The sequence below is a fragment of the Salmo salar genome, chromosome ssa09 (genome assembly GCF_905237065.1).
Source record: "Salmo salar chromosome ssa09, Ssal_v3.1, whole genome shotgun sequence".
NCBI lineage: Eukaryota > Metazoa > Chordata > Actinopteri > Salmoniformes > Salmonidae > Salmo > Salmo salar.
Window position 1 is genome coordinate 78388682 of NC_059450.1, and position 25047 is coordinate 78413728.

General features: G+C 40.6%; 2 protein-coding genes across 20 annotated transcripts in view; both read right to left on the reverse strand.

The window, feature by feature from the left end:
- The window catches only part of LOC106611978 (fibroblast growth factor receptor-like 1), a 51737-nt gene extending 42090 nt beyond the window's left edge, over positions 1-9647 (reverse strand). Inside the window, exons 1-13 of one of the 19 annotated variants that reach the window (XR_006771058.1) lie at positions 9263-9596; positions 8421-8478; positions 8244-8297; positions 7994-8035; positions 7771-7816; positions 7371-7460; positions 7130-7167; positions 6888-6952; positions 6496-6541; positions 5009-6090; positions 4861-4900; positions 4605-4704; positions 4372-4392 (exon numbers count right to left, since the gene is read on the reverse strand). Coding sequence is in view for 17 of the 19 variants with exons in the window: in XM_014212713.2 (XP_014068188.1) it covers positions 4605-4677 (73 nt within the window). In the remaining 2 variants the exon portion in view is untranslated. Of the gene's footprint in view, positions 1-4371; positions 4393-4604; positions 4705-4860; positions 6091-6495; positions 6542-6887; positions 6953-7120; positions 7168-7370; positions 7461-7770; positions 8036-8243; positions 8479-9262 lie in introns of those variants that run through there. The other 18 variants (XM_014212713.2, XM_014212712.2, XR_006771057.1 and 15 more) reach the window with 18 other exon arrangements.
- Positions 9648-10161: 514 nt separating this feature from the next.
- LOC106611979 (stress-70 protein, mitochondrial) lies at positions 10162-21662 on the reverse strand. Its single transcript, XM_014212718.2, has 17 exons — positions 21353-21662; positions 19684-19742; positions 19464-19551; positions 19019-19200; positions 18774-18898; positions 18570-18643; positions 14216-14322; positions 13936-14098; positions 13729-13821; positions 13164-13373; positions 12862-13089; positions 12644-12748; positions 12420-12537; positions 12224-12318; positions 11991-12083; positions 11688-11828; positions 10162-11490 (listed from the first exon to the last, which is right to left on the reverse strand). Exons 1-17 carry the CDS (start codon positions 21428-21430, stop codon positions 11407-11409), a joined length of 2043 nt encoding a protein of 680 aa, XP_014068193.1. The 5' UTR covers positions 21431-21662; the 3' UTR covers positions 10162-11406.
- Between the last annotated feature and the right edge of the window lie 3385 nt (positions 21663-25047).

Here is a 25047-nt window from a genome sequence, read left to right on the forward strand (position 1 = left end):
TTAAACACATTTACCACTGAGAGGATTTTTCTGTTTCTCTGGACCTTACAGTAAATTTCAATGTGCGATTGGAAGTAGAGTAAACATAACTGTTAGATAATAAAATAACTGAAGTATTTGCTGAGAATAATTACAGTTGAAGTCGGAAGTGTACATACAACTTAGCCAAATACATTTAAACTCAGTCTTTCAAAATTCCCGACATTTAATCCTAGTAAAAATTCCTGGTCTTAGGTCAGTTAGGATCACCACTTTATTTTAAGAATGTGAAATGTCAGAATAATAGTCGAGAGAATGATTTATTTCAGCTTTTATTTCTTTCATCACATTCCCAGTGGGTCAGAAGTTGACATACACTCAATTAGTATTTGGTAGCATTGCCTTTAAATTGTTGAACTTGGGTCAAACATTTTGGGTAGCCTTCCACAAGCTGAGTTGGACGAATTTTGGCCCATTCCTCCTGACAGAGCTGGTGTAACTGAGTCAAGTTTGTAGGTCTCCTTGCTCGCACACGTTTCTATTTTCTATAGGATTGAGGTCAGGGCTTTGTGATGGCCATTACAATACCTTGACTTTGTTGTCCTTAAGCCATTTTGCCACAACTTTGGAAGTATGCTTGGGGTCATTGTCCATTTGGAAGACCCATTTGCGACCAAGCTATAACTTCCTGACTGATGTCTTGAGATGTTGCTTCAACATATCCACATAATTTTCCTGCCTCATGATGCCATCTATTTTGTGAAGTGCACCAGTCCCTCCTGCAGCAAAGCACCCCCACAACATGATGCTGCCACCCCCGTTCTTCACGGTTGGGATGGTGTTCTTCAGCTTGAAAGCCTCCCCCTTTTTCCTCCAAACATAACGATAGTCATTATGGCCAAACAGTTCTATTTTTGTTTCATCAGACATGAGGACATTTCTCCAAAATGTATAATCTTTGTCCCCATTTGCAGTTGCAAACCGTAGTCAGGCTTTTTTTAATGGCGGTTTTAGAGCAGTGGCTTCTTCCTTGCTGAGCAGCCTTTCAGGTTGTGTCGATATAGGACTCATTTTACTGTGGATATAGATACTTTTGTACCTGTTTCTTCCAGCATCTTCACAGGGTTATTTGCTGTTGTTCTGGGAATGATTTGCAAAGTACATTCATCTCTAAGAGACAGAACGCGCCTCCTTCCTGAGCGGCATGGCGGCTGCGTGGTCCCATGGTGTTTATACTTGCGTACTATTCTTTGTACAGATGAACGTGGTACCTTCAGGTGTTTGGAAATTGCTACCAAGTATGAACCAAACTTGTGGAGGTCTACAATTTTTTTTCTGAGGTCTTGGCTGATTTCTTTTGGTTTTTCCCATGATTTCAAGCAAAGAGGCACAGAGTTTGAAGGTAGGCCTTGAAATACATCCACAGGTACACCTCCAATTGACTCGAATTATGTAAATTAGCCTATCAGAAGCTTCTAAAGCCATGACATAATTTTCGGGAATTTTCCAAGCTGTTTAAAGGCACAGTCAACTTAGTGTATATAAACTTCTGACCCACTGGAATTGTGATACAGTGAATTATAAGTGAAATAATCTGTATGTAAACAATTGTTGGAAAATTGACTTGTGTCATGCACAAAGTAGATGTCCTAACTGACTTGCCAAAACTATAGTTTGTTAACAAGAAATTTGTGCATTAAAACGAGTTTTAATAACTCCAACCTAAGTGTATGTACACTTCCGACTTCAACTGTAGGTTAAACAAATTAATAATAATTATAAAAAATAAACAAATAAAAAAAAAAAATATATATATATATATACACACACTGAACAACAATATAAACGCAACATGCAACAATTTCAAAGACTTTACTGAGTTACAATTCATATGAGGAAATCAGTCAAATGAAATAAATTCATTAGGCCCTAATCTATGGATTTCAGTTGACTGGGAATGCAGATATGCATCAAATCAAAGTTTATTTGTCACGTGCGCCGAATACAACATAATTGCAAAATGGTTTTCTAATGATCAATTAGCCTTTTAAAATTATAAACTTGGATAAGCTAAAACAACGTGCCATTGAAACACAGAAGTGATGGTGTCTGATAATGGGCCTCTGTACGCCTATGTAGATATTCCATAAAAAATCTGCCGTTTCCAGCTACAATAGTCATTTACAACATTAACAATGTCTACACTGTATTTCTGATCAATTTTATGTTATTTTAATGGACCAAAAAATGTGCTTTTCTAAGTGGCCCCAAACTTTTGAACAGTAGTGTACATCTGCTGCAGAGGATAAGTTGATTGAGTTAACTGCACCTTAGATTGCAGCCCAAATAAATGCTTCACAGAGTTCAAGTAACAGACAGAACTCAACATCAACTGTTCAGAGGAGACCGCGTGAATCAGGCCTTCATGGTCGAATTGCTGCAACAAAAAAAACACTACTAAAGGACACCAATAAGAAGAACAGACTCGCTTGGGCCAAGTAACACGAGCAATGGACATTAGTCCGTGGAAATCTGTCCTTTGGTCTGATGAGTCCAAATTTCTGATTTTTGGTTCCAACCGCCATGTTTGTGAGACGCAGAGTAGGTGAACGGATGAACTCTGCATGTGTGGTTCCCACCATGAAGCATGGAGGTGTGATGGTGCTTTGCTGGTGACACTGTCTGTGATTTATTTAGAATTCAAGGCACACTTAACCAGCATGACTTCCACAGCATTCTGCATCGACACGCCATCCAATCTGGTTTGCACTTAGTGGGACTATAATTTGTTTTTCAACAGGACAACGACCCAAAACACACCTAAGGCTGTGTAAGGGCTATTTGACCAAGGAGAGTGATGGAGTGCTGCCTCAGATGAGCTGGCCTCCACAATCACCCAACTTCAACCCAGATGAGATGGTTTGGGATGAGTTGGACTGCAGAGTGAAGGAAAAGCAGCCAACAAGTGCTCAGCATATGTCCTTCAAGACTGTTGGGAAATCATTCCTCATGAAGCTGGTTGAGAGAATGCCAAGAGTATGCAAAGCTGTCATCAAGGCAAAGGGTGGCTACTTTGAAGAATCTAAAATCTAAAATATATTTTGATTTGTTTAACACTTTTTTGGTCACAACATGATTCCATATGTGTTTTTTCATTGTTCTGATGTCTTCACAATTATTCTACAATGTAGAAAATAGTAAAAATAAAGAAAAACCTTGAATGAGTAGGTGTGTCCAAACTTTTGACTGGTACTGTATATATAAACAATAATCAACTAGTGTCTCTGCTTGGAAACAAAGTATGATCTATGGTGCCAATTCTGGAGAGGCTCCTCAGAGGAGGAAGGGGAGGACCATCTTCCTCAGTGAATTTCATAAACATTGTAAAACATTAAAAAAGTTGTACTTTTTAGATAAAATTTACTAAATATATTCACATCACCAAATAATGTCTTAAAACACACTGTTTTGCAATTCAGGTCTACAGTAGCCTCAACAGCATGGTCTAGCTGGAGGACAGCTAGTTTTCGTCCTCCGCTTGGTACATTGACTTCAATACAAAAACTAGGAAGCTCTTGGTTCTCACCCCCTTCCATAGACTTACACAGTAATTATGACAATTTCCAGAGGACGTGCTCCAACCTATCAGAGCTCTTGTAGCATGAACTGACATGTTGTCCACCCAAATCAAAGGATCTGAGAATGAATCTAGTACTGAAAGCATAATCTACAGACAGCTAGCTAGCACTACCGTGCATAAAATGTGGTGAGTGGTTGACTCAAAGAGAGAGAAAAACAATAGTTGAACAGTTTTGACCGCATTATTTTCTTCAAACATGAAGGAGAAACAAGAGAGATTTTTTTTTTTAACTTTCAGTTTCACTTAGCTAGCTAATTTAGCCTACTCAAAACAACTGGCTCAAACAGAGGGATGCTATGTTAGCTAGATGGTTATGACTATCCAGCACAACACTGGATATCTTCTAAGTCAAGGTAAACGTTCGGTTTTATTAATATATTTCCACTGGGGCCCACCGTTGTAACGACTATACTGCCGATTCTGTTGGAAAACGTTTCTTAAATGGAAGCAAACTGTTGGACTAATGACTACACCCTAGATCAGCTAGATGCAGGTCAGCGTGTGCAAGGTGGTCTGTCACCTCAACATTTTCTCTCAAACTGTGTGCAGCTACATTGTAAACTTTCATTAATTGGCTAGGTTGCAACAACTTCATGATCGGGTATAGGGAAAATGTGAGTATCACGTAGTAGGCTAAACCTATCGATGTTACATTGAACTGGGTGAATGGACAGTCACCCAATATGTTGTAATAGAAATAAGGCCATGCTCATTTAAAAAAAAGAAAAAAGAATCCTCCGTCATCTTAAACGGCACTGATCGCCGTTGGGTGCCTATATAAAGTGTAAAAGATTATATATTATCTGTCAAAAAGGTGCAGTATCACATCCACATATTATTCATCTTTTCATATGGATATCTATTTTCATATGTATTTGTACATCAATGAGGACAGACGAAAGCTGATAATTCTTTCCATATTTAATTTAGGTTATTTGTGACATTGAATACACTGCACAAAGGTAACAAGTAGTTGAACCCTTACCTTTAGCCTCACTTGATGACAGCAGAATAAATATCACTGTACACGCAGCCAGACATCCATCCTTAGAGAACATTTTCAGCAACTGCGGTTTAATTCGGTTCTGGAAACAAATTGGCAAAATATATAATTCAATGACAATCGTACGTATGAACCCTGATTGAGTTAACCCAATTACGGTGAAATTATATCTCCACATTGACATAATTGAATGTACAGACAATTCCAGTGAAGAGAGCACGTTAGTGGGCACACTCACATGTTAGGTCTCCTCCGCCAGCCAGATGCTTTCCACTGAACTGATGTAAACAATTGGTTCACTGTCAAATCAGACGTAATAATCCAATGTATTGTACAAGCAATTATATCGGTATGGTTATCCTCCACATATGAAATTATTAAATTACCTTAAATATATCAACGACCACCTGCCCAAGTAGTATCTGATTTAAAAAAAAAAAAAAAGGTAAGAAACGCCACTCCTGACATAAAAAGCAAAAGTTCCGTTTGGGGCGCACTGCTCTCTTCATTCCTGGTGTGCCCTTCTGAATCCCTTTCGCCATGAGGAACATAGGAGTTCTTCCAGGAACAGCTGTGGCATACCATTGGCCAATCCTGGACCGGCTCGGTCTGCTCCTCACGGGCGCCCCCATCGGGTTGGTTCATACCACTCACGCATACAATAACTTTTTACAATTTGTGGTATTATCTTCCCTCGAGACCGTAAAGATTAAGTTGCAAAACATTCCCTGCCATTGTCAAATAAACGGTCCAGTTAGACAACCAGCGAGATATTGGCAGTCATTTAAAAGCACGGGCAGCCAAACATTTTCTCCCCCCAATATATGACCGTTAAGCACTTACACCGGTCCGCAGATCAACCCCAACGCATTTATGGTACATGGATTCATTTGGGGTCCCCAATTTGAATAGTCTAGATACACAAAATTATATAGAATCAATTATGATTTATGACATGACTCATTAAGGACAATTTTATTTTACACCAATTGAAAGTAATTTCATGCAGTTGGGCCCACAATTGAGGTAATACAATCATTTAATTGTGCTACATTTGTTCAGAAACACTGACATGTCAGGATTATGCAATGATCGACTCCACAGGATAAAACAGTTGGGGTCATATGAACTAGTGGTGCGGGTCAGCTGTTTGTTCACCAGCAATTATTAAACAGATTATTTATATTCAACTGCACCCAACCAAAATGCAAGTTAGAAATGACAAATTCACAGCCCGTCTGATTTGCTCAAGAATTATATTCATCGATTTTATTATAAATCATTCAACCCAGCCCAACAGTATTTCACCCTAAACACGGCAACCCCACAGATGTAGCCACAGGGATTGCAGATTGAGCCACACATCACTGAATCCTGCCAGTGGTGGTTGAGCCAATTGGTCTGGCATTGTCAATCACCTGCAGGATGCAGCAGTCTATACCCCATCCAAGTCCAGACAGGACCAATCCTGTGGAAGTATACATACATTTAGATTTGAGTCATTTAGCAGACGCACTTAACCAGAGCGACTTACAGTAGTGAATGCATACATTTCACACATTTTTCTTCTTCTCCCCCATACTGGCCCCCGTGGGAATCGAACCCACAACCCTGGCGGTGCAAACACCATGCTCTACCACAGCCACAGGGAAGACAAATCTCATTACAGAGACATTAATATACATCCAACAGGACAAGTTAATGTCTCAGGTCTTCTAGTCAGATTGTTGTAGATGGAGACTACGTCAAACTGTGCCAAAGTCCTGGGTTATTCTCCCAAGGAAAAGAGATCACCAACGAGGAAGTAGCCTCTGCCATGATTATGAGTACAGCTTGGGTCTAAAAGTCACTCCACATGTTATAGATATATTACCTTAAATCAAGCCATCAAATCCTGTCCAAGCAACTCACTGCTTTGTCTGGAAGATGAAGGAAAAGGGATATGAACAATACAGATTAGAATGTTGACTGACATTCAGGAAAGAACTGTGCTCTGGGTTCTTCACAATAAGTAGGTGATTAAGGTTATTGCAGTACATGCGTGATGTTTAGCTACAATCATCCCACAAAAGTGTGTACATCTGATAAGTAAAAAATAAAGTCCTTATAAAAATATGCAGACAGTAACAGCCATGACAAACTGCTCAGCGTTGACAAGTCTTCACCAACATTAAGAAAGCTGGGTTAAAGCTAAGCTCTTATCAGTGCACTGGACATGACGTACCATTTGGGTTCAGAAATCCACTATTTAAAAGAGTGCTTTACCTTGCAGCAACTCCAATTGAGCCATCAATCCAGCCTAAGCATCTCCTGTCTCACCTACATTATTCCTGTGGAGGAAAGGAGAAAGCCTATGAGCAACATATACATACAAGGACAGTAAGAGTCATTCAGGAAGTTATGCTCAGGGTTCCTAAGGTTCTTCACTAAACATTAAGTAGGTGATAAATGTCATCATCACTGCACAATACATGTCTTTTAGCTATAATAATTCCCACCATCGTCACCTTGAATAGTTGAAGCATTCCTTAGTTGGGAAGTTGTCCTGAAATGCAAAGAAATTGAATTAGTTGTTATAGTAAATACTGTGCACACAGTACCAGCCATTATAAAAATGTGCTCAGAGTTGACTAGTCTTCACCAACAGTAAGAAAGCTGGGTTAAAGCTATAAAGCTCTCATCAGCGCACAGTAAGTTATGACAGTACCATTTGGGTTCAGAAATCCCCTTATGTTAAAAGGTCATTACCTTGCACTTGGTCTGGCCTGGAGTTTGGGGGAGTCACCTGCAGGATGCATAAGTCTATATACCCCCATTCAAGTCCAGACAGGAACAATCCTGTGGAAGTACCCACAAATCTCATTACAGACCGACACACCATTAGTATACATCCAGACACACCATTAGTATACATCCAGACACACCATTAGTATACATCCAGACACAACATTAGTATACATCCAACAGGACAAGTTAGTGTCTCAGGTCTTCTAGTCAGATTGTTGTAGATGGAGACTACGTCAAACTGTGCCAAAGTCCTGGGTTATTCTCCCAAGGAAAAGAGATCACCAACGAGGAAGTAGCCTCTGCCATGATTATGAGTACAGCTTGGGTCTAAAAGTCACTCCACATGTTATAGATACATTACCTTAAATCAAGCCATCAAATCCTGTCCAAGCAACTCACTGCTTTGTCTGGAAGATGAAGGAAAATAATATTAACAATATGTACACAGAATGTAGACGTGAGGTATTCAGGAAAGAACTGTGCTCAGGGTTCCGAAGGTTCTTCACTAGACAATAAGTAGGTGATAAATGTCATCATCACTGCACAGTACATGTCTTTTAGCTATAATTCTGATCCATCCTCACCTTCAATGGAGTTGTAAAGTAATATTTCATTGTCAGGTTTCCCTGAAACACCAAAATAATTTAGTTAGGACTGATCAAAGTCCTTACAGCACAAACAATGTAGCAGCCATAACAGCCATTAATAAAGTGCTCAGAATTTAAAAGTCGTCACCACCAGTAAGAAAGCTGGGTTAAAGCTATAATGCTCACATCACTGCACAGTAAAGTACTTGTTCATGGAGTTTAGCTACAACTGCTGAGCCATCCTCACCTTGAAACACATTGAATAGAGTTGAAGCGACTTCAATTGAGATGAATTTTTTACCTGAAAATGCAAAGAGAAAGCTTAGACCTTGCGCTATAAGCAAGTAATATGTAGACAAGCATTGAGTCAATGGTTCATCACCATACATAAGAATGATGTGTTAAATCACTGCACAGAACATACCCATTTACAATATTCTTATTCTCGCCTTCAATAGTTGGAATTCATTCAGCAGGATTTCCTGAAATGCGAAGGAACAGACAATAAATGACTTAGAATATAAATTCACTAGTAACTACAGATGCGGCTGTATTAAATTACATATTTGTTAGCCCTTCTACTAGGGTCGCCCCAGTGTGAGGGTACAGCTCCGCACCAACAGCCACTAAAACAGTGTCTGCTGGACCAAGCCACATTAGCAGAGCCCTTCTCTCCCAGTAGTGTAACACTAACTCAGGCATGGGGCTGGCCTGTACAGCTGACTACTCCTGGGTAACGAACTAGCCAGTCGTGATTTTGTAAATCTAGAATGTTAGGATGTGGGAAACACCTATCTTGAAGGGGATCATGTTATTCCCACTTGCAGCCCTCCCATATATGATGACATGTGCAGGTAAAAACAAAAGTATGTATCACTTGTGACAAAACACTGAAACAAATGGTAGCGAGTTAATAATTTAGCCAACTTGGCCAAACTTTTGCGTGGCACCACGTGTCATCTCGGCCTTGCATGTGAAACTTGCAAATTATTAAATTAAACGTTAACCATTCCAACTTGCGTCTCCAAAACAGGCAATAGTAAAATGGCAGCCATTGCAACTACTAACTACCTGAACAAGGTAACTTTAATCGTATATTTAAGTTACTTAACGTTAGCAAACTTAGCGTTTAACCAGTAGTTTTTTTATTAGCATTCCTACCTTGCCTCTTCTGCAAGTTCCACACAATTGTTTTATTTAGCTAACGTTAAATAAAAAGTGAACTGGATTTTCACTCAAACTTTCCTAAAAGCAGGAAACGCTTACCAGACGACAAATGAACACGTCTGCCCTTCATCCTCATGTCAGACAAAAAGACTGAAAGCAAGCTCCTTGCAAATTTATAGTCCTGTTGGCACCATAGACTACAGTTCCGCTGTGAATTGTGGGATAGGTCGAAACCTCCAAAAAAGAAACGTTGGCAGCTGTGACCTTATGCCGCGTTCAAAACTACTGGGAACTCAGGAATATCTGACTTCAATGTGTTCTTGGGGGGGTAATGCCCGAGTTGGACGACCATTCAAATCGATTTTTCCCAGTCGGAGCACATTTTTTCCGAGTTCCCAGATGTTTTGAATACATTGAAGTTGGAGATTTACGAGTTCCTAGTTGTCTTGAACGCGGCAATAAACTGCCAGCTTTCCCGACGAGTCGAAGTGGGAGGACCACACGTCATCGCGTGACGCAGTTTACTACGATATTTATTTATTTTTTTAAAACGTAACCTTTATTTAACTAGGCAAGTCAGTTAAGAGCAAATTCTTTACACCGGCCAAACCCGGACGAGGCTGGGCCAATTGTGCGCCGCCCTATGGGCCTCCCAATCACGACCGGTTGTGATACAGCCTGGATATGATTGTTATATCAATATTCATAAATATTTGCGCATTAAAGCGTTTCCACCGACATTTCTCGCATAATGAATTTTACCTCCACAAAAATATGCCACATTATCTAGTGTATTTTGTTTTGTCGACATTTGTAAAGTTTACCGAAAAATGTCGGTGGAATTTTTATTTTATCCGACATACTTTATTCTCATAAAAAGAGTGGATGGAAACCTGGTTAATGGCTGTGACAAATACATTTGGCTTGACTCCACATCATCTGCCTCAGTCCCAGCAAAAGTACAATGTATCGCCAATTCCTCATATCCAAAACCACTGTTGAAATTTAGAATTTTATTAGGAAAGTTAGCAACAGTAATTGAGAACCCAAATATCAAACCAATCTCCAATTTGACAATAAATCCACATCATACCAGACTGGTTATTTTCTCCTTTTCACAGACTACTGCTGCCAACTATTTCTGTCAGATAGGCAGCAGCTCAAACATCATACAATAGTTATGGCAAAATCAAAATCTATTTGTATGCATGGTAGCTTCTAATCATTCTCTCAGCTTATACCCATGACAAAGTCAAGAAGAATGAGTGACTTCTTACTCCTCTGTACTGAATGGAATAACAAATAAAGATTCAAAATGTCTAAGAATAGAAATAAAACCCTGCAGTTGTATTGTCGTATTATACATCTTTAACCACACACACGCATGACTTTACTCATATCACAGTACATATGCCAACTGTTTTCATAGAGCAGATATACCAGATAAACAGAATGGAGCTAGAGAAAAGCCAAGCTTCTTCTATTGCAAGTCCACTGTTGTCCAGTCAGTTGAACAGACAAGCAGAGCTACATGGAAAAATGAAACCCAAAATGGCATCACAGTCAGACTAACACAATTGCTATAAACAGTTCACTACTTCACAACAGAAGCAAATACATGTTTCTTAAAATGGACAGGATATATAGTCTTTCACAATTAAATTACAAAGGGGTGGAGGAACATACACTGAGTATGGTTACATGCACACACTAATGAGATTATTCTGGATAGTCAGATTAATATAATAGTTCAATTTAAACATTTACAAGGTTTGCAAGAAGAACGATTTCCATAATAATCACGTTTACATGGACACATGAAATCAGGCTACCCGATGGCACTCTGAAAAATGCAGAAAATCGGCAATCAAAATATTCTACCACCGCATATATGATTCCGAATTTGGACATATAGTTTGTATGTGAAAACGAATTCTAAGACGCACACATTCAGTTGTTTCCGAACTCTCATTTCGCCAATTACAAATGTTTACATGTCCTGGTGTTTTAATCAGCGTATGTTTACTTCGAGTAAGGTGTTTACATGACTAATCTGCCTACTGCCATAATCTGTTTAATATCAAATTATTACTGTGCATGTAAATGTACTCAATGACATATACCGTATACTTTTTACTGCAAAAACACAGTATGTGAGAATGACTAGAACGCCACCAGGACAACAGGTCTACACTCCCAAGCCCATCAGTCCATGTCTCCAGACAACCACAAGTGCAAAGGTTTTACTGCTGGCCTTCCTTCTTCTCTCCAGCTCCACCTTCTGACGATCCAGAGCCACCGTTGCTACCTTCCCTCTCTGATGCCATCTGAGACCAAATGGAGAACAGCTGGTTAATAAATATAACAGCAATATATCAAATTGACCCATTGTGAAAGAATGTTGGGCTCTTGATTGACAAGCTAAGCAACCAATCCAGGCTTCTTCCAGGCTGGCCACAATCCTTTACAAATGCAAGGGAAGAAGAAAAACTATTGGACAATGTTGGGGTGCTGAAATAATTACCTTCTTGTAAGCCATTTCGAAGAGTTTGAGTGAAGCCTGCTGAAGGGTGGTGGCAGCCTGTTTGATGTTTTCGCCAGTCTCTTCATCCTTCCGTGACAGCAAGTCTCTCACTTTGGCAATCTCTTCCTTCAGTTTGTTGCACTGAAAGATGGTGAAGAAACTCATACTAGGACTACTGGAATTTCCTGATATTTGGGATGTTTCAGAGGCATAGTTATGTACATTTTGCTGTTCAGTGTCCTTGGGTTTTTGAAAAAAGCTTTAGAAATCCTACGTATTATTATAATAAAATGTCCCACATACCTCATCAGCAGGGAGCTGATCCTTGAACTCCTCCATCTTGGATTCAGTGTCATGGACGATGCCCTCGGCCTGGTTAACAGCCTCAACACGGTCCTGGGCAAAAACAAACAGGACACCAAGGACAATTGTCAGCATTCAGTCACACCTTATTCAAAACACAGCCCAACTCCAGCTGGGGATGTAACTGATAAAAGTTAAACGGACAGCTGATGATAAGAGAATGTCACACCTACCTTCCGCCTCCGGTCCTCCTCTGCATACTTCTCTGCGTTCTTAACCATGTTTTCAATGTCGTCCTTGCTGAGGCCACCAGAGGACTGGATAACAACTGGAGAAGTGAAGGAGAAGCAGTGTAAAGTAAAAATACATGACTGAAATCCTACTAACAGAAAGCATCCATTTCAAGGGCAGGTTGTTTGATGATCTTACTCTGCTGTTCGCGGCCTGTGCCCTTGTCTTTGGCAGAGACGTGGACGATTCCATTGGCGTCAATGTCGAAGCAGACCTCGATCTGGGGTACTCCACGTGGGGCAGGGGGGATTCCAACCTGCATGAGGGAAACATCAGTAAGACATTGTTTACATCAGATACACCAGAGACTTTAAAGATATCCTATTTAAATTTAGTTAGTATGAATCAGCCAGGACACTTACCAGAGTGAACTGTCCCAGGATCTTGTTGTCTGCTGCCATCTCCCTCTCCCCTTGGCACACCTTGATCTCCACCTGGGACTGACCATCAGCTGCTGTTGAGAACACCTGAATGAGGAGGAGGAATGCATCAGTACCACTGATGAGGTAAGACAATGAAGTATATACACAATTCATTTAGGTTTCACCAGACAGAACAAATTTGGATTTTTGTCCCGCACCTGGCCCTTCTTGGTGGGAATGGTTGTGTTCCTGTTGATGAGTTTGGTGAACACCCCTCCAAGGGTCTCGATACCGAGAGACAGTGGTGTGACATCCAGAAGGAGCACATCAGTAACATCTCCAGCCAGCACGCCTCCCTGGATGGCAGCTCCAATGGCCACAGCCTCATCTGGGTTGACTGACTTGCTGGGAGCACGGCCAAACAGGTCTTGGACTGTCTGCTGGACCTGAGAGGAGACCGTAGAATGGAGGGTCAGAGAGGGGCAGATGAGGTGGGATAGAACCTGGGAGATCTGCTCACCTTGGGCATACGGGACATGCCACCGACCAGCAGCACCTCTCCGATGTCCCCCTTGGAGACCTCAGCGTCCTGCATGGCCTTCTGGCAGGGGGCCACTGTCCTGCGGATCAGGTCAGACACAATGCCCTCAAACTGGGAGCGGGTCATCTTCATGTTCAAGTGCTTGGGGCCAGAGGCATCCATGGTCAGATAGGGCAGATTGATGTCGGTCTGTGGGAGAAAAAGTCTCCGTAAACATTTTTTACATCAAGATTGAGAGGGAGGTAACATATACAGGTTTACATATTTCATCATCCATACTTGAACTATCTTACATTTGGATGATGGACAGCCTAGCTCAGAGCAGTGATGCAGTGGAATTTGATGTTTGTTAGCCCTTCTACTAGAGCTGCCCCAGTGTTAGGGTACAGCTAGGGGTTACAGATCTTACAACACAAACCATGAGGGTCAAGGGACTGTATAAAATACAAGCAAGTCATTTCTGTTGACCAAGATCTTGTTTATTCGAATCATTAGCTTGCCAATTAGGCAATGAAATAAATGTCTGCTGTGGGATGAAACTCACCTGCAGGGATGATGACAGTTCACATTTGGCTTTCTCGGCTGCCTCCCTCACTCTCTGCAGAGCCATGCTGTCTTTGGTCAGGTCAACTCCAGACTGGAAGGAGAAACCAAAGGTGTGATAAAAATGGCTGGCTTGAATGTGGCAGATGTGCTTGGTCAGATAAAGGTATCACATAGTTCTTTATCCAGGATACTTCCCCCTTCTCACCTCCCTCTTGAACTCCTTCACAATGTGGGTCAGTAGGTGCTGGTCAAAGTCCTCTCCACCCAAAAAGGTGTCTCCGTTTGTGGACTTCACCTCAAACACGCCCTTCTGGATCTCAAGGACAGAGATGTCAAAGGTGCCACCTCCCAGGTCATAGACTGCAATGCTGCAAGTCAGGGACAGGTGTGAAACATGAGCTAAAAGCATGGATAAAAATAAGGTCACAGTCATTGCTTAGGTATCGTATAAGTTTTCCAGCAGTTTGTAGGGTTCTTATACTTACATTCTGTCCTGAGTCTTGTCCAGACCGTAGGCCAGAGCAGCAGCAGTGGGCTCATTGATGACTCGCAGCACGTTCAGCCCAGCAATCTGACCAGCATCCTTTGTGGCCTGTAAACAAAATGACCTACTCTTTACACAGCGTTTTTCATTAGTGCCGGCTGTCGGCTATTCACTCGGTTAGACTCATTTTCAGCCTGCTACATTTTCCACTTCATATTATTTAGGCTACTTTTAATTTAAAGTTTCAATTCGTTAGTCCGTCGGGCCCCCTCCTGCTAGAATGAACATATGCATCTTCTAGCGATCTATTGATAGGGCAGGCGCCTGTCAGTCACAAAGCGAACGATGGCAGGGAAGCACAGCAGAGAGGGAAAGGCGAAGCGAGAAGTTTCACTCTTGCCAAAATAAGCCAACTGCGTTTCTATGGGCTTATTTTGGACCTAAGCTTGTCGCCTGCCTTCCTGCCTTTGGGACAACGGCTCCCTTTGTTAGGGCGGAGACATGAGCATATTGTCATTACACACAGGTGTGGTTGCATTCTGGTCCAAATATGATGGTCCTTCGGTCTGATGAGTCCAAATGTGAGATCTTTGGTTCCAACCACCGTGTCTTTCTGAGATGCAGAGTAGGTGAACGGATGATCTCTGCATATGTGGCTCCCACCGTGAAGCATGGAGGTGGTGGTGTGATGGTGCTTTCCTGGTGGTTTATTTAGAATTCAAGGCACACTTAACCAGCATGGCTACCACAGCATTCTGCAGCAATACGCCATGCCATCTGGTTTGTGCTTAGTGGGACTATCATTTGTTTTTCAACAGGACAACGACCCCACACACCTAAGGCTGTGTAAGGGCTATTTGACCAAGGAGAGTGATGAGTGCTGCATCAGTTGACCTGGCCTCCAAAATTACCCAACTTCAACCCAGATGAGATGGTTTGGGATGAGTTGGACTGCAGAGTGAAGGAAAAGCAGCCAACAAGTGCTCAGCATATGTGGGAACTAATTTAACCTCTATGGGCTATGTGGGACGCAAGCGTCCCACCCCTGGTACACCCTATCAACAACAGGTGAAATATCAAGAGCGCCAAATTTGAAAACAATTAAATGTCATAATTCAAATTTCTCAAACACAACTATCTTACACCCTTTGAAAGAAGATAAACATCTCCTTAATCTAACCACGTTGTCCGACTTCAAAAAGGTTTTACGGCAAAACCATAAAGTTAGATTAAGTTAGGCGAGTACATTGACAATAGCTGTGTGTAATGTTTTGTCAATTCAAAGACAGGCGTCACCAAAAGCAGAAAACCAGCTAAAATGATGCACTAACCTTTGACAATCTCCATCAGATGACACTCCTAGGACATTATGTTAGACAATGCATGCATTTTTTGGTTCTATCAAGTTCATATTTATATCCAAAAACAGCGTTTTACTATGGCGTTGATGTTGAGGAAATCGTTTCCCTCCAATAACCGCCAGTCAAGCAGCACAACTAATTAAATAATTACTATTCGGAAACATTGGTAAAATATTATATTGTCATTCAAAGAATTATAGATTTACATCTCTTGAACGCAACCGGATTGCCAGATTTAAAAATAACCTTACTGGAAAATCACACTTTGCAATAATCTGAGCACTGCGCCCAGAAAAATACGCTTTGCGATACAGACTAACCGCCATGTTGGAGAGATCTAAAATCGAAAATACTATGTAAATAATCCATTACCTTTGATTCTCTTCATCAGATGTCACTTCCAGGAATCCCAGGTCCATAACAAATGTAGTTTTGTTCGAAAAAGCTCATAATTTATGTCCAAAAAAGCTCTGTGTTGTTAGCACATGATCTATGCCAGCCGGACTTCTCGTCATGAACGAGGGGGAAAAAAATATTTACGTTCGTTCAAACATGTCAAACGTTGTATAGCATAAATCATTAGTGCCTTTTTTAACCAGAACATGAATAATATTCAAGGCGGACGATTGCATTCTCTTTTAAAACGTTTTGGAACGAGAGTACCCAACATGAACTCGCGCGCCAGAGTAATCGGCCACCACCGTTCCAAGGCTCTTGTTCGTTCAGTTCTCATTGTATAAGACTCAAAACACTTTCTAAAGACTGGTGACATCTAGTGGAAGCCATAGGAAGTGCTCAACAATTAATAAGCCCCTGTGTGTTTCAATGGCATAGGCTTAAAGGTAATTCAACACATCAGGTATCCACTTCCTGTCAGAATTTGTCTCAGGGTTTTGACTGCCATATGAGTTCTGTTATACTTACAGACACCATTCAAACAGTTTTAGAAAATTCAGAGTGTTTTCTATCCAAACCTGAACAATAATATGCATATTCTAGCTTCTGAGTTGGTGTAGGAGGCAGTTAAAAATGGGCACATATTTTTGTCAAAATTCTCAATACTGCCCCCTAGCCCCAACAGGACTGTTGGAAAAGTATTCCTCATGAAGCTGGTTGAGACATTATAAGCGAAGCAAAGCTGTCATCAAGGCAAAGGGTGGCAACTTTGAAGAATCTCAAACATATTTTGATTTGTTTAACACTTTTTTGGTTACTACATGATTCCATATGTGTTATTTCATAGTTTTGACATCTTCACTATTATTCTACCATGTAGAAAATCGTAAAAATAAAGGAAAACCCTTGAATGAGTAGGTGTGTCAACTTTTGACTGGGTCTTTTATATATATATATATATATATATGCGATATATATAATTAAAAAATAAGACATTTTAGTAATTTCAATTGTAAAGTCATGTCTTTCTACACAATATATTTTCTAATCTGGGAGTTAAAGATCTTTTCAGAGCTGATCTGATTGGTCAAAAGTAGAGGTCGACTGATTATGATTTTTCAACGCCGATACCGATTATTGGAGGACCGAAAAAAACCGATACCGATTAATCGGCCGATTTTTTGTGTGTATGTAGAAAAAAATCTATTTTATTTATTTATTTCTATCCATCCAAAACACTTAATAATGACAATTACAACAATACTGAATGAACACTTTTATTTTTACTTAATATAATACATAAATAAAATCAATTTAGTCTCAAATAAATAATGCAAAACAGTGTTGGAGAAGAAAGTAAAAGTGCAATATGTGCCATGAAAAAAGCTAACGTTTAAGTTCCTTTCTCAGAACATGAGAACATATGAAAGCTGGTGGTTCCTTTTAACACGAGTCTTCAATATTCCCAGTTAAGAAGTTTTAGGTTGTAGTTATTATTGGACTATTTCTCTCTATACCATTTGTATTTCATATACCTTTGACTATTGGATGTTCTTATAGGCACTATAGTATTGCCAGCCTAATCTCGGGAGTTGATAGGCTTGAAGTCATAAACAGCGCTGTGCTTGAGGCATTACGAAAAACTGCTGGCAAACGGAGGAAAGTGCGGTTTGAATGAATGCTTACAAGCCTGCTGCTGCCTACCACCGCTCAGTCAGACTGCTCTATCAAATATCAAATCATAGACTTAATTATAATAAACACACAAATATAAGCCTTAGGTCATTAATATGGTCAAATCCTAAAACTATCATTTCGAGAACTAAACGTTTATTCTTTCATTGAAATACAGAACCGTTATGTATTTTATCGAACGGGTGGCAACCCTAAGTCTAAATATTGCTGTTACATTGCACAACCTTCAATGTTATGTCATAATTATGTAAAATTCTGGCAAATTAATTACGGTCTTTGTTAGGAAGAAATGGTCTTCACACAGTTCGCAACGAGCCAGGCGACCCAAACTGCTGCATATACCCTGACTCTGCTTACAGTGAACGCAAGAGAATTGACATAATTTCAGGCACCGCATTGATTATATGCAATGCAGGACAAGCTAGTTAAACTAGTAATATCATCAAACATGTGTAGTTAACTAGTGATTATGTTAAGATTGATTGTTTTTTATAAGATAAGTATAATGCTAGCAACTTACCTTGGCTCCTTGCTGCACTCGCATAACAGGTAGTCAGCTTGCCACGCAGTCTCCTCGCGGATTGCAATATAGTCGGCGTCCAAAAATTGAGATGATCGATTGTTAAGAAAACTTGAAATGGGCCCTAATTAAATCAGCCATTCCGATTAAATCGGTTGACCTCTTAAAAAAAAGCCCAATTTGTGAAGATCAGAATCGGGCTGCCTGTTTAAACGCAGCCAGAAACAAATACACTGATCAAAGTTGAGAGGCTTGATAGAGCACCAGTCGGTGAGTCAATGGCAAAGGCATAGCTAGTGACAAAGTGACTTTCGGTCACCAGTGTTTGCCAGTAATGAATGATTAAGCAGACAAAGTTGAAGAAAAGAAAGTACGGCTGATACCTGTCTCTGGGAGTCATTGAAGTAGGCTGGCACGGTGACAACTGCATTCTTCACATTGTGACCCATGTAGTTCTCTAAAACCAGGACAACGTTACAATGAGTGCATGTTTTTTTTAGTACACAGACAGGGGTAGTTGGTAACAGAGAATTGGCATGCTAGTTTTCCCTATGGGGGCAATGAAGACTGATTGATAGGTAGATTACCTGCTGTCTCCTTCATCTTCATCAGCACGAAGGCACCAGCCTGGCTGGGGGAGTAGAGCTTTCCATGGGCCTCGACCCAGGCATCACCATTGGAAGCACGGACAATCTTGTAGGGCACGTTCTTCCTGTGAAGCCACAAAGAGAACCCTGTCATGAATTTACCTACACCTCAAAATCATTTCTAACTAATGATGCCTTACAAATGGCTAGTAAGGTATATAAGAGATATATAGTAAAACACTCACAGGTCCTTCTGAACCTCTGCGTCGTCGTAACGACGACCAATGAGACGCTTGGTGGCATAGAGGGTGTTGTTAGGGTTGGTGACTGCCTGTCTTTTGGCTGGCATGCCAACAAGTCTCTCGCCATCAGCTGTGAAGGCGACCACTGAAGGTGTTGTCCTTGCTCCCTCTGCATTCTCCAGTACCTGTCACAACAAACTAGTCAGTAACAGTCTAGAAAAACAACTATCAAAAGATGATTTCAAAGACGGTCTCTTCATCACACAGGTCAAACATTCGTAATTAAACCCCTGATGAAATGATAACCTGTGCTTCTACATCTGCATTGCTTGCTCTTTGGGGGTTTTAGCCTGGGTTTCTGTATAAGCGCACCGTATAAGGGCTTTTTATATAAATGTGATAACATGCCAGAGGGTGACAACACTGCAATCTCAAAACATAAACTGACCTTTGCTTGTTTTCCCTCCATAACAGCCACACAGGAGTTTGTAGTACCCAGATCAATCCCAATCACTGATCCTTTGATTGCCTCTGATCTGGAAAACAAAGTAAATCAAGGTAAGCACAAATGGTCAGAGATGTTCTTGGATGCTATATTGATCAATGCATTTACATATTAATTAGTTTACTTGGGAAAAGAGTTAGAAACTTCAGTAAAGAATACTCACGAATAGTCACGTCTGGCCACAGACCTGAGGGCATCTTGCTGAAATCCATTCCAGCAAGCCTATGGGGAAAATATTGGTTAGCTACCGTATCATGACTACTTATTAGTGAAATCTGTCCTAAACCCTTTTCAACCAATAAATGAAAACAAACTGGTATATTTTAAATGAACACAGGGAATGGATACACATAATCCTAATGTGGTCTAAAAACGGTGTCTATGAATTAAATTGTATTTATTAAGGATCCCCATTGCAGCAGCTACTCTTCCTGGGGTCCAGCAACATGAAGGCAGTTAAGAATGAAATAGCTACATAACTTGTCTAAAATGATGTTTGGTTAGGACATTTGAACATCATGCCCTGGGACACCACAGTGAAGGTCACAGATGTTATTTTCACGTGAGACAGTTAATGACGCCCCCTTTATAACACGACCTGCACATTTCATTAACTTGTTATCTTACACAAAATAACAAACCACTAAAGGGCTTGAAACCACTTGCAATTCAATCAGTTCAAGCGGGTAACGTTAGCTAGCTAGCTATTACTTGTCCCTTAGTAAGCTCCCAATATGGTCGCTAATGTACATTACTTGGTATGTCTATTCAGACGAAGAACACATTATATAGTTAAAGAAAACATCCTGGCTAACTCCGGCTTGGCGAAGTTAGCAAGCTGGCTACTGTAAGTTAGCTAGTTAACTAACAGTACAACTAGTCACGCCTTGCCAGGCTAACATTAGCTGCCTAGCTCTTCTTCTTGATGGGAGCCTTCCATTATGATAGTCAGAGAATAAGCTAGCTAATAGTTAGTTATCCGACATGACTATTGTTAAAACTTCTTCAGCATTGGTGGGTCCCCTGCGGGACGGTTGAGCTAACGTAGGCTAATGCGATTAGCATGTAGCTGTAAGTAACAAGAACATTTCCCAGGTCTTTAGACATATCTGATATTGGCAGAAAGATTACATTCTTGTTAATCTAACTGCACTGTCCAATTTACAGTAGCTATTACAGTGAAAGAATACCATGCCATTGTTCGAGGAGAGTGCAGTTTTGAACATGAAAAGTTATTAATAAATAAATTAGGCACATTTGGGCAGTCTTGATACAACAGTTTGAACAAAAATGCAATGGTATTGTTGGATCAGTATAAAACGTTCTAAATTGCACCTGGGCTGGAATAATACATTAGACTTTCTCTTGCATTTCAAAAATGATGGTACAAAAAAGTTGGTTTGTTCTTTGTATTATCTTTTACCAGATATGTGTTAAATTCTCCTACATTCCTTTCACATTTCCACAAACGTCAAAGTGTTTCCATTCAAACGGTACCAAGACTATGCATGTTATTGCTTCAGGGCCTGAGCTACAGGCAGTTAAATTTGGGTATGTCATTTTAAGCAAAAATTGGGGAAAAAGGGGACGATCCTTAAGAGGTTTAACTAGTTGTCTTTTTTCGGGATGGCAGCTTTATCCATCAGATGGTACTCAGCTAGTAGCAAACGATGTTAACTAGCTACTTTAGCTGCGACATTTAACATTAGCTAAAGTTGTTAGCTATAACTAGCCATTACTGCTTGAATTAGTCATCCTTCATGTCCAATTACACCTCTTGGAAACATAACTAACATTATTTGTCAATTGTGTAACAATTGTGGCTGATTTACCTTCTTTATCAAGGAGGACACACTTGAGCAGTTTGGAGAGGGGAGAGACCTTGAAGCTGTTCTTGCAACGCTCAACATTTTGACAATTCTGGCTTTAAAAATGGAGCCCCAATGAAAATCCAAGTTGTTGACTTTATATCGAATTTAAATTAACCCCGCTGTCTGTATATCTTATTTATCAAGTAATATATCTTTCCCAAGATAAAACGAGGACTCTTTCTCCTGTCAGACCCGGTATGGTAGCACGACTGCTCTTCATTCAGCAACGCAGTTGACTTGAAACTATGATCTCGAATTATCCAACACATGGGTCGCTCTATGCATTGTGAAACTGACCCTTTATAGTAGCCTAAAGATTGCCTGAGTCAAATGATTTCTTTTGAAATAGAAATACTTTCCCCATGTATTATATTTAATTATCACAGACGAGATATTCACAGAACACCAGGAATGTATGTTTAGTGTGCAGTATGATTATTTTATATGATACATTCTGCTAAAACATTATCATGATCAGACGCGGCTATCACACACCATGGGGCTTATGAAGGTCATTTTGAAAAAGGGGTGAACATTTCCATGGGAATTACATCAGTAACACCGGTGTCTGGTCTGATGAAACATCACCACATTTTGATAAAGTAACTACATTTTTAACCTTTATGAAAGTGCATGACCATATCAAGGGATCAGCCGACATTTTGTATTTCTGCATATTATAACTGTTTGATTTTATTGGACTTTACCTTACACTCTCGTGTGTGTCACCCTTTACAACACAGCTCATCAACATGCATTAATGAAGAGCTGGCTATTTATTACCCCCTCTCTGATGTGGGCACAACTGGCAACAAAAAACCCAACGGATACCAGAGATGTAAAACCCTTACAAGAAAGCGTCATTTTGACATTTTTCAGTAGTTCAACTTCTATGCCACAAGATGGTGCACACGTCATGCGGTCTTCTTCTTCTTCTTCTTCTTGTTTGTATTGGCGAATAGCACCCATTTGACAGGTGCATACACTGCCACCTACTGCATTGGTCAAATCAAATTTTATTGGTCACGTTCACAAATTTAGCAGACGTTATTGTGCGTGTAGCGAAATGCTTGTGTTCCTTGCTCCAACAGTGCAGTAGTATCTAACAGTTCACAACAATACACACTAATCTGAAAGTAAAAGAATGTAATTTAAAAATATATAAATATTAGGTCGAACAATGTCGGAGTGGCATAGAAAACAGTATATACACACGAGATGAGTAAAGCAGCATGTAAACATTATTTAAACATTTATGTAAGTTTGAAGTTCTTGCACTTTGTGATAAAAAAAGGGACAAAAGGACAGGGAAAATGGAAGAAAAAATTGCCTCAGCAACCCTTTACCTATTAAAACCCCACCACCCCATTCTACTACTTGGCCCTGTATGGTCCTAAACCAGACTGGCAGCTGGGAAGACAGGACACTAGAGTTTAACACACCTAACTCTGCAGTAAAATCTCACCTAAGTTCTTCTCTGCAGCTGCCACCACATCTATTTTCTGTGATTTACGTTCCATTTCTGAGGTACAGTTGATAACCATGGCTATGAACGCTGAGAAGCCAACCTTACTAAAGTACTGTAGCACTCTTAGGATCCCTCGCCCATGGACCTATCCTCCTCTACTACTCTCTTCACTGCCTCAGCATATGACACCTTCTGTACTACTCTGACCCTGACCCTTTCTCTCACCGGACACTTCTGATCCTCAGCAAGTTCCATGCCCTCCTGCACACTTCTCACATCTAGGAATCTCCCTCCTACACACTGTTGCAACATAGCCATAAGCTTGGCACCTTTAAAACGCCTTAATGGGTTCGGGACAAAAGCTCTTACGGGATAACTGGCATATCCTAACTTGACTTTGTCGGGTAAAGACTCTGCATTAAAACTCAACAGGACAGACAGTGTCTTCTCTGTTTCACCACACTCTTCACTGGGTCTGCGTCACACCAAACGGCGGGCTTCACAGACACCAGGAATCTTCAATTTCAGTTGATCCTCTTCAAAACTTAATGCCACCCCAGTTGTGTGGTCCTCTTTCAGCACCAGTCTACTTTTGGCCCCACTCACCAACTACAACAATAAAATGTGAGATTGGCTTCTTCACAGGAGACAGTAACAGCAAAGAGACTGGATAGAAGTTGTCTGCACTTCCATGTCAAATAGGCTACAATTGCTTTCTTACACATCCATTCACTACATCCAATGGGAGATAACTTGTCTCTCTCAATCTTGTTCCTGATTAAATGCATTGGGTCCTTAGGGCAGAGGAAAACATCTACTGTATTACTTGACCTTTGCCTTTTAAAGATTTGAGGATTTTAAGCATTTATACTATGGGGGCAAAAAACAGTGCACCTTTCAGCAGTAGCTAAGTGTTCCATAGTCTCACAGGCATGTTGGTTGCCCCTGTAGAACGTCAGAGAAAAGGGTGGAACCTGCACACTGACTGCTATAACTCAGACAAAACTTTGTAATCACAAACAGCATGCGATGAGACCTGTGAGACCAAATTAAGTTGTCCCGAACCACAGATCTAGGATCACACTCCCATCGCCTACCCCCATTCTTAACCTTAGCCCCAAAGTGGATAAAAAAAATCTCTCACCCAGTATCGGTGGTTTAGTTTAGAGGTACATTCGACCCTATTCTAGGGAGCTAGGGAAGTGACCGATGTGTGTTGTGTGGACACGCTTCCTGAAGAGATGGTGTTATGTAGGCTAACTACAGTTGAAATCGGAAGTTTACATACACCTTAGCCAAATACATTTAAACTCAGTTTTTCACAAATCCTGACATTTAATCCTAGTAAAAACTCCCTGTCTTAGGTCAGTTAGGATCACCACTTTATTTTAAGAATGTGAAATGTCAGAATAATAGTAGAGAGAATGATTTATTTCAGCTGTTATTTCTTTCATCACATTCCCAGTGGGTCAGAAGTTTACATACACTCAATTAGTCTTTGGTAGCATTGCCTTTAAATTGTTTAACTTGGGTCAAACGTTTTGGGTAGCCTTCCACAAGCTTCTCACAATAAGTTGGGTGAATTCTGGCCCATTCCGCCTGACAGAGCTGGTGTAACTGAGTCAGGTTTGTAGGCCTCCTTGCTCGCACATGCTTTTTCAGTTCTGCCCACAAACTTTCTATGGGATTGAGGTCAGGGCTTTGTGATGGCCACTCCAATACCTTGACTTTGTTGTCCTTAAGCCATTTTGCCACAACTTTGGAAGTATGCTTGTGGTCAAAGTCCATTTGGAATACCCATTTGCGACCAAGCTTTAACTTCCTGACTGATATCTGGAGATGTTGCTTCAATATATCCACATAATTTCCCTTCCTCATGATGTCATCTATTTTGTGAAGTGCACCAGTGCCTCCTGGAGCAAAGCACCCCCACAACATGATGCTGCCACCCCCGTGCTTCACGGTTGGGATGGTGTTCTTCGGCTTGCAAGCCTCCCCCTTTTTCCTCCAAACATAACGATGGTCATTATGGCCAAACAGTTCTATTTTTGTTTCATCAGACCAGAGGATATTTCTCCAAAAAGTACGATCTTTGTCCCCATGTGCAGTTGCAAACCGTAGTCTGTCTTTTTATGGCGGTTTTTGAGCAGTGGCTTCTTCCTTGCTGAGCGGCCTTTCAGGTTACGTC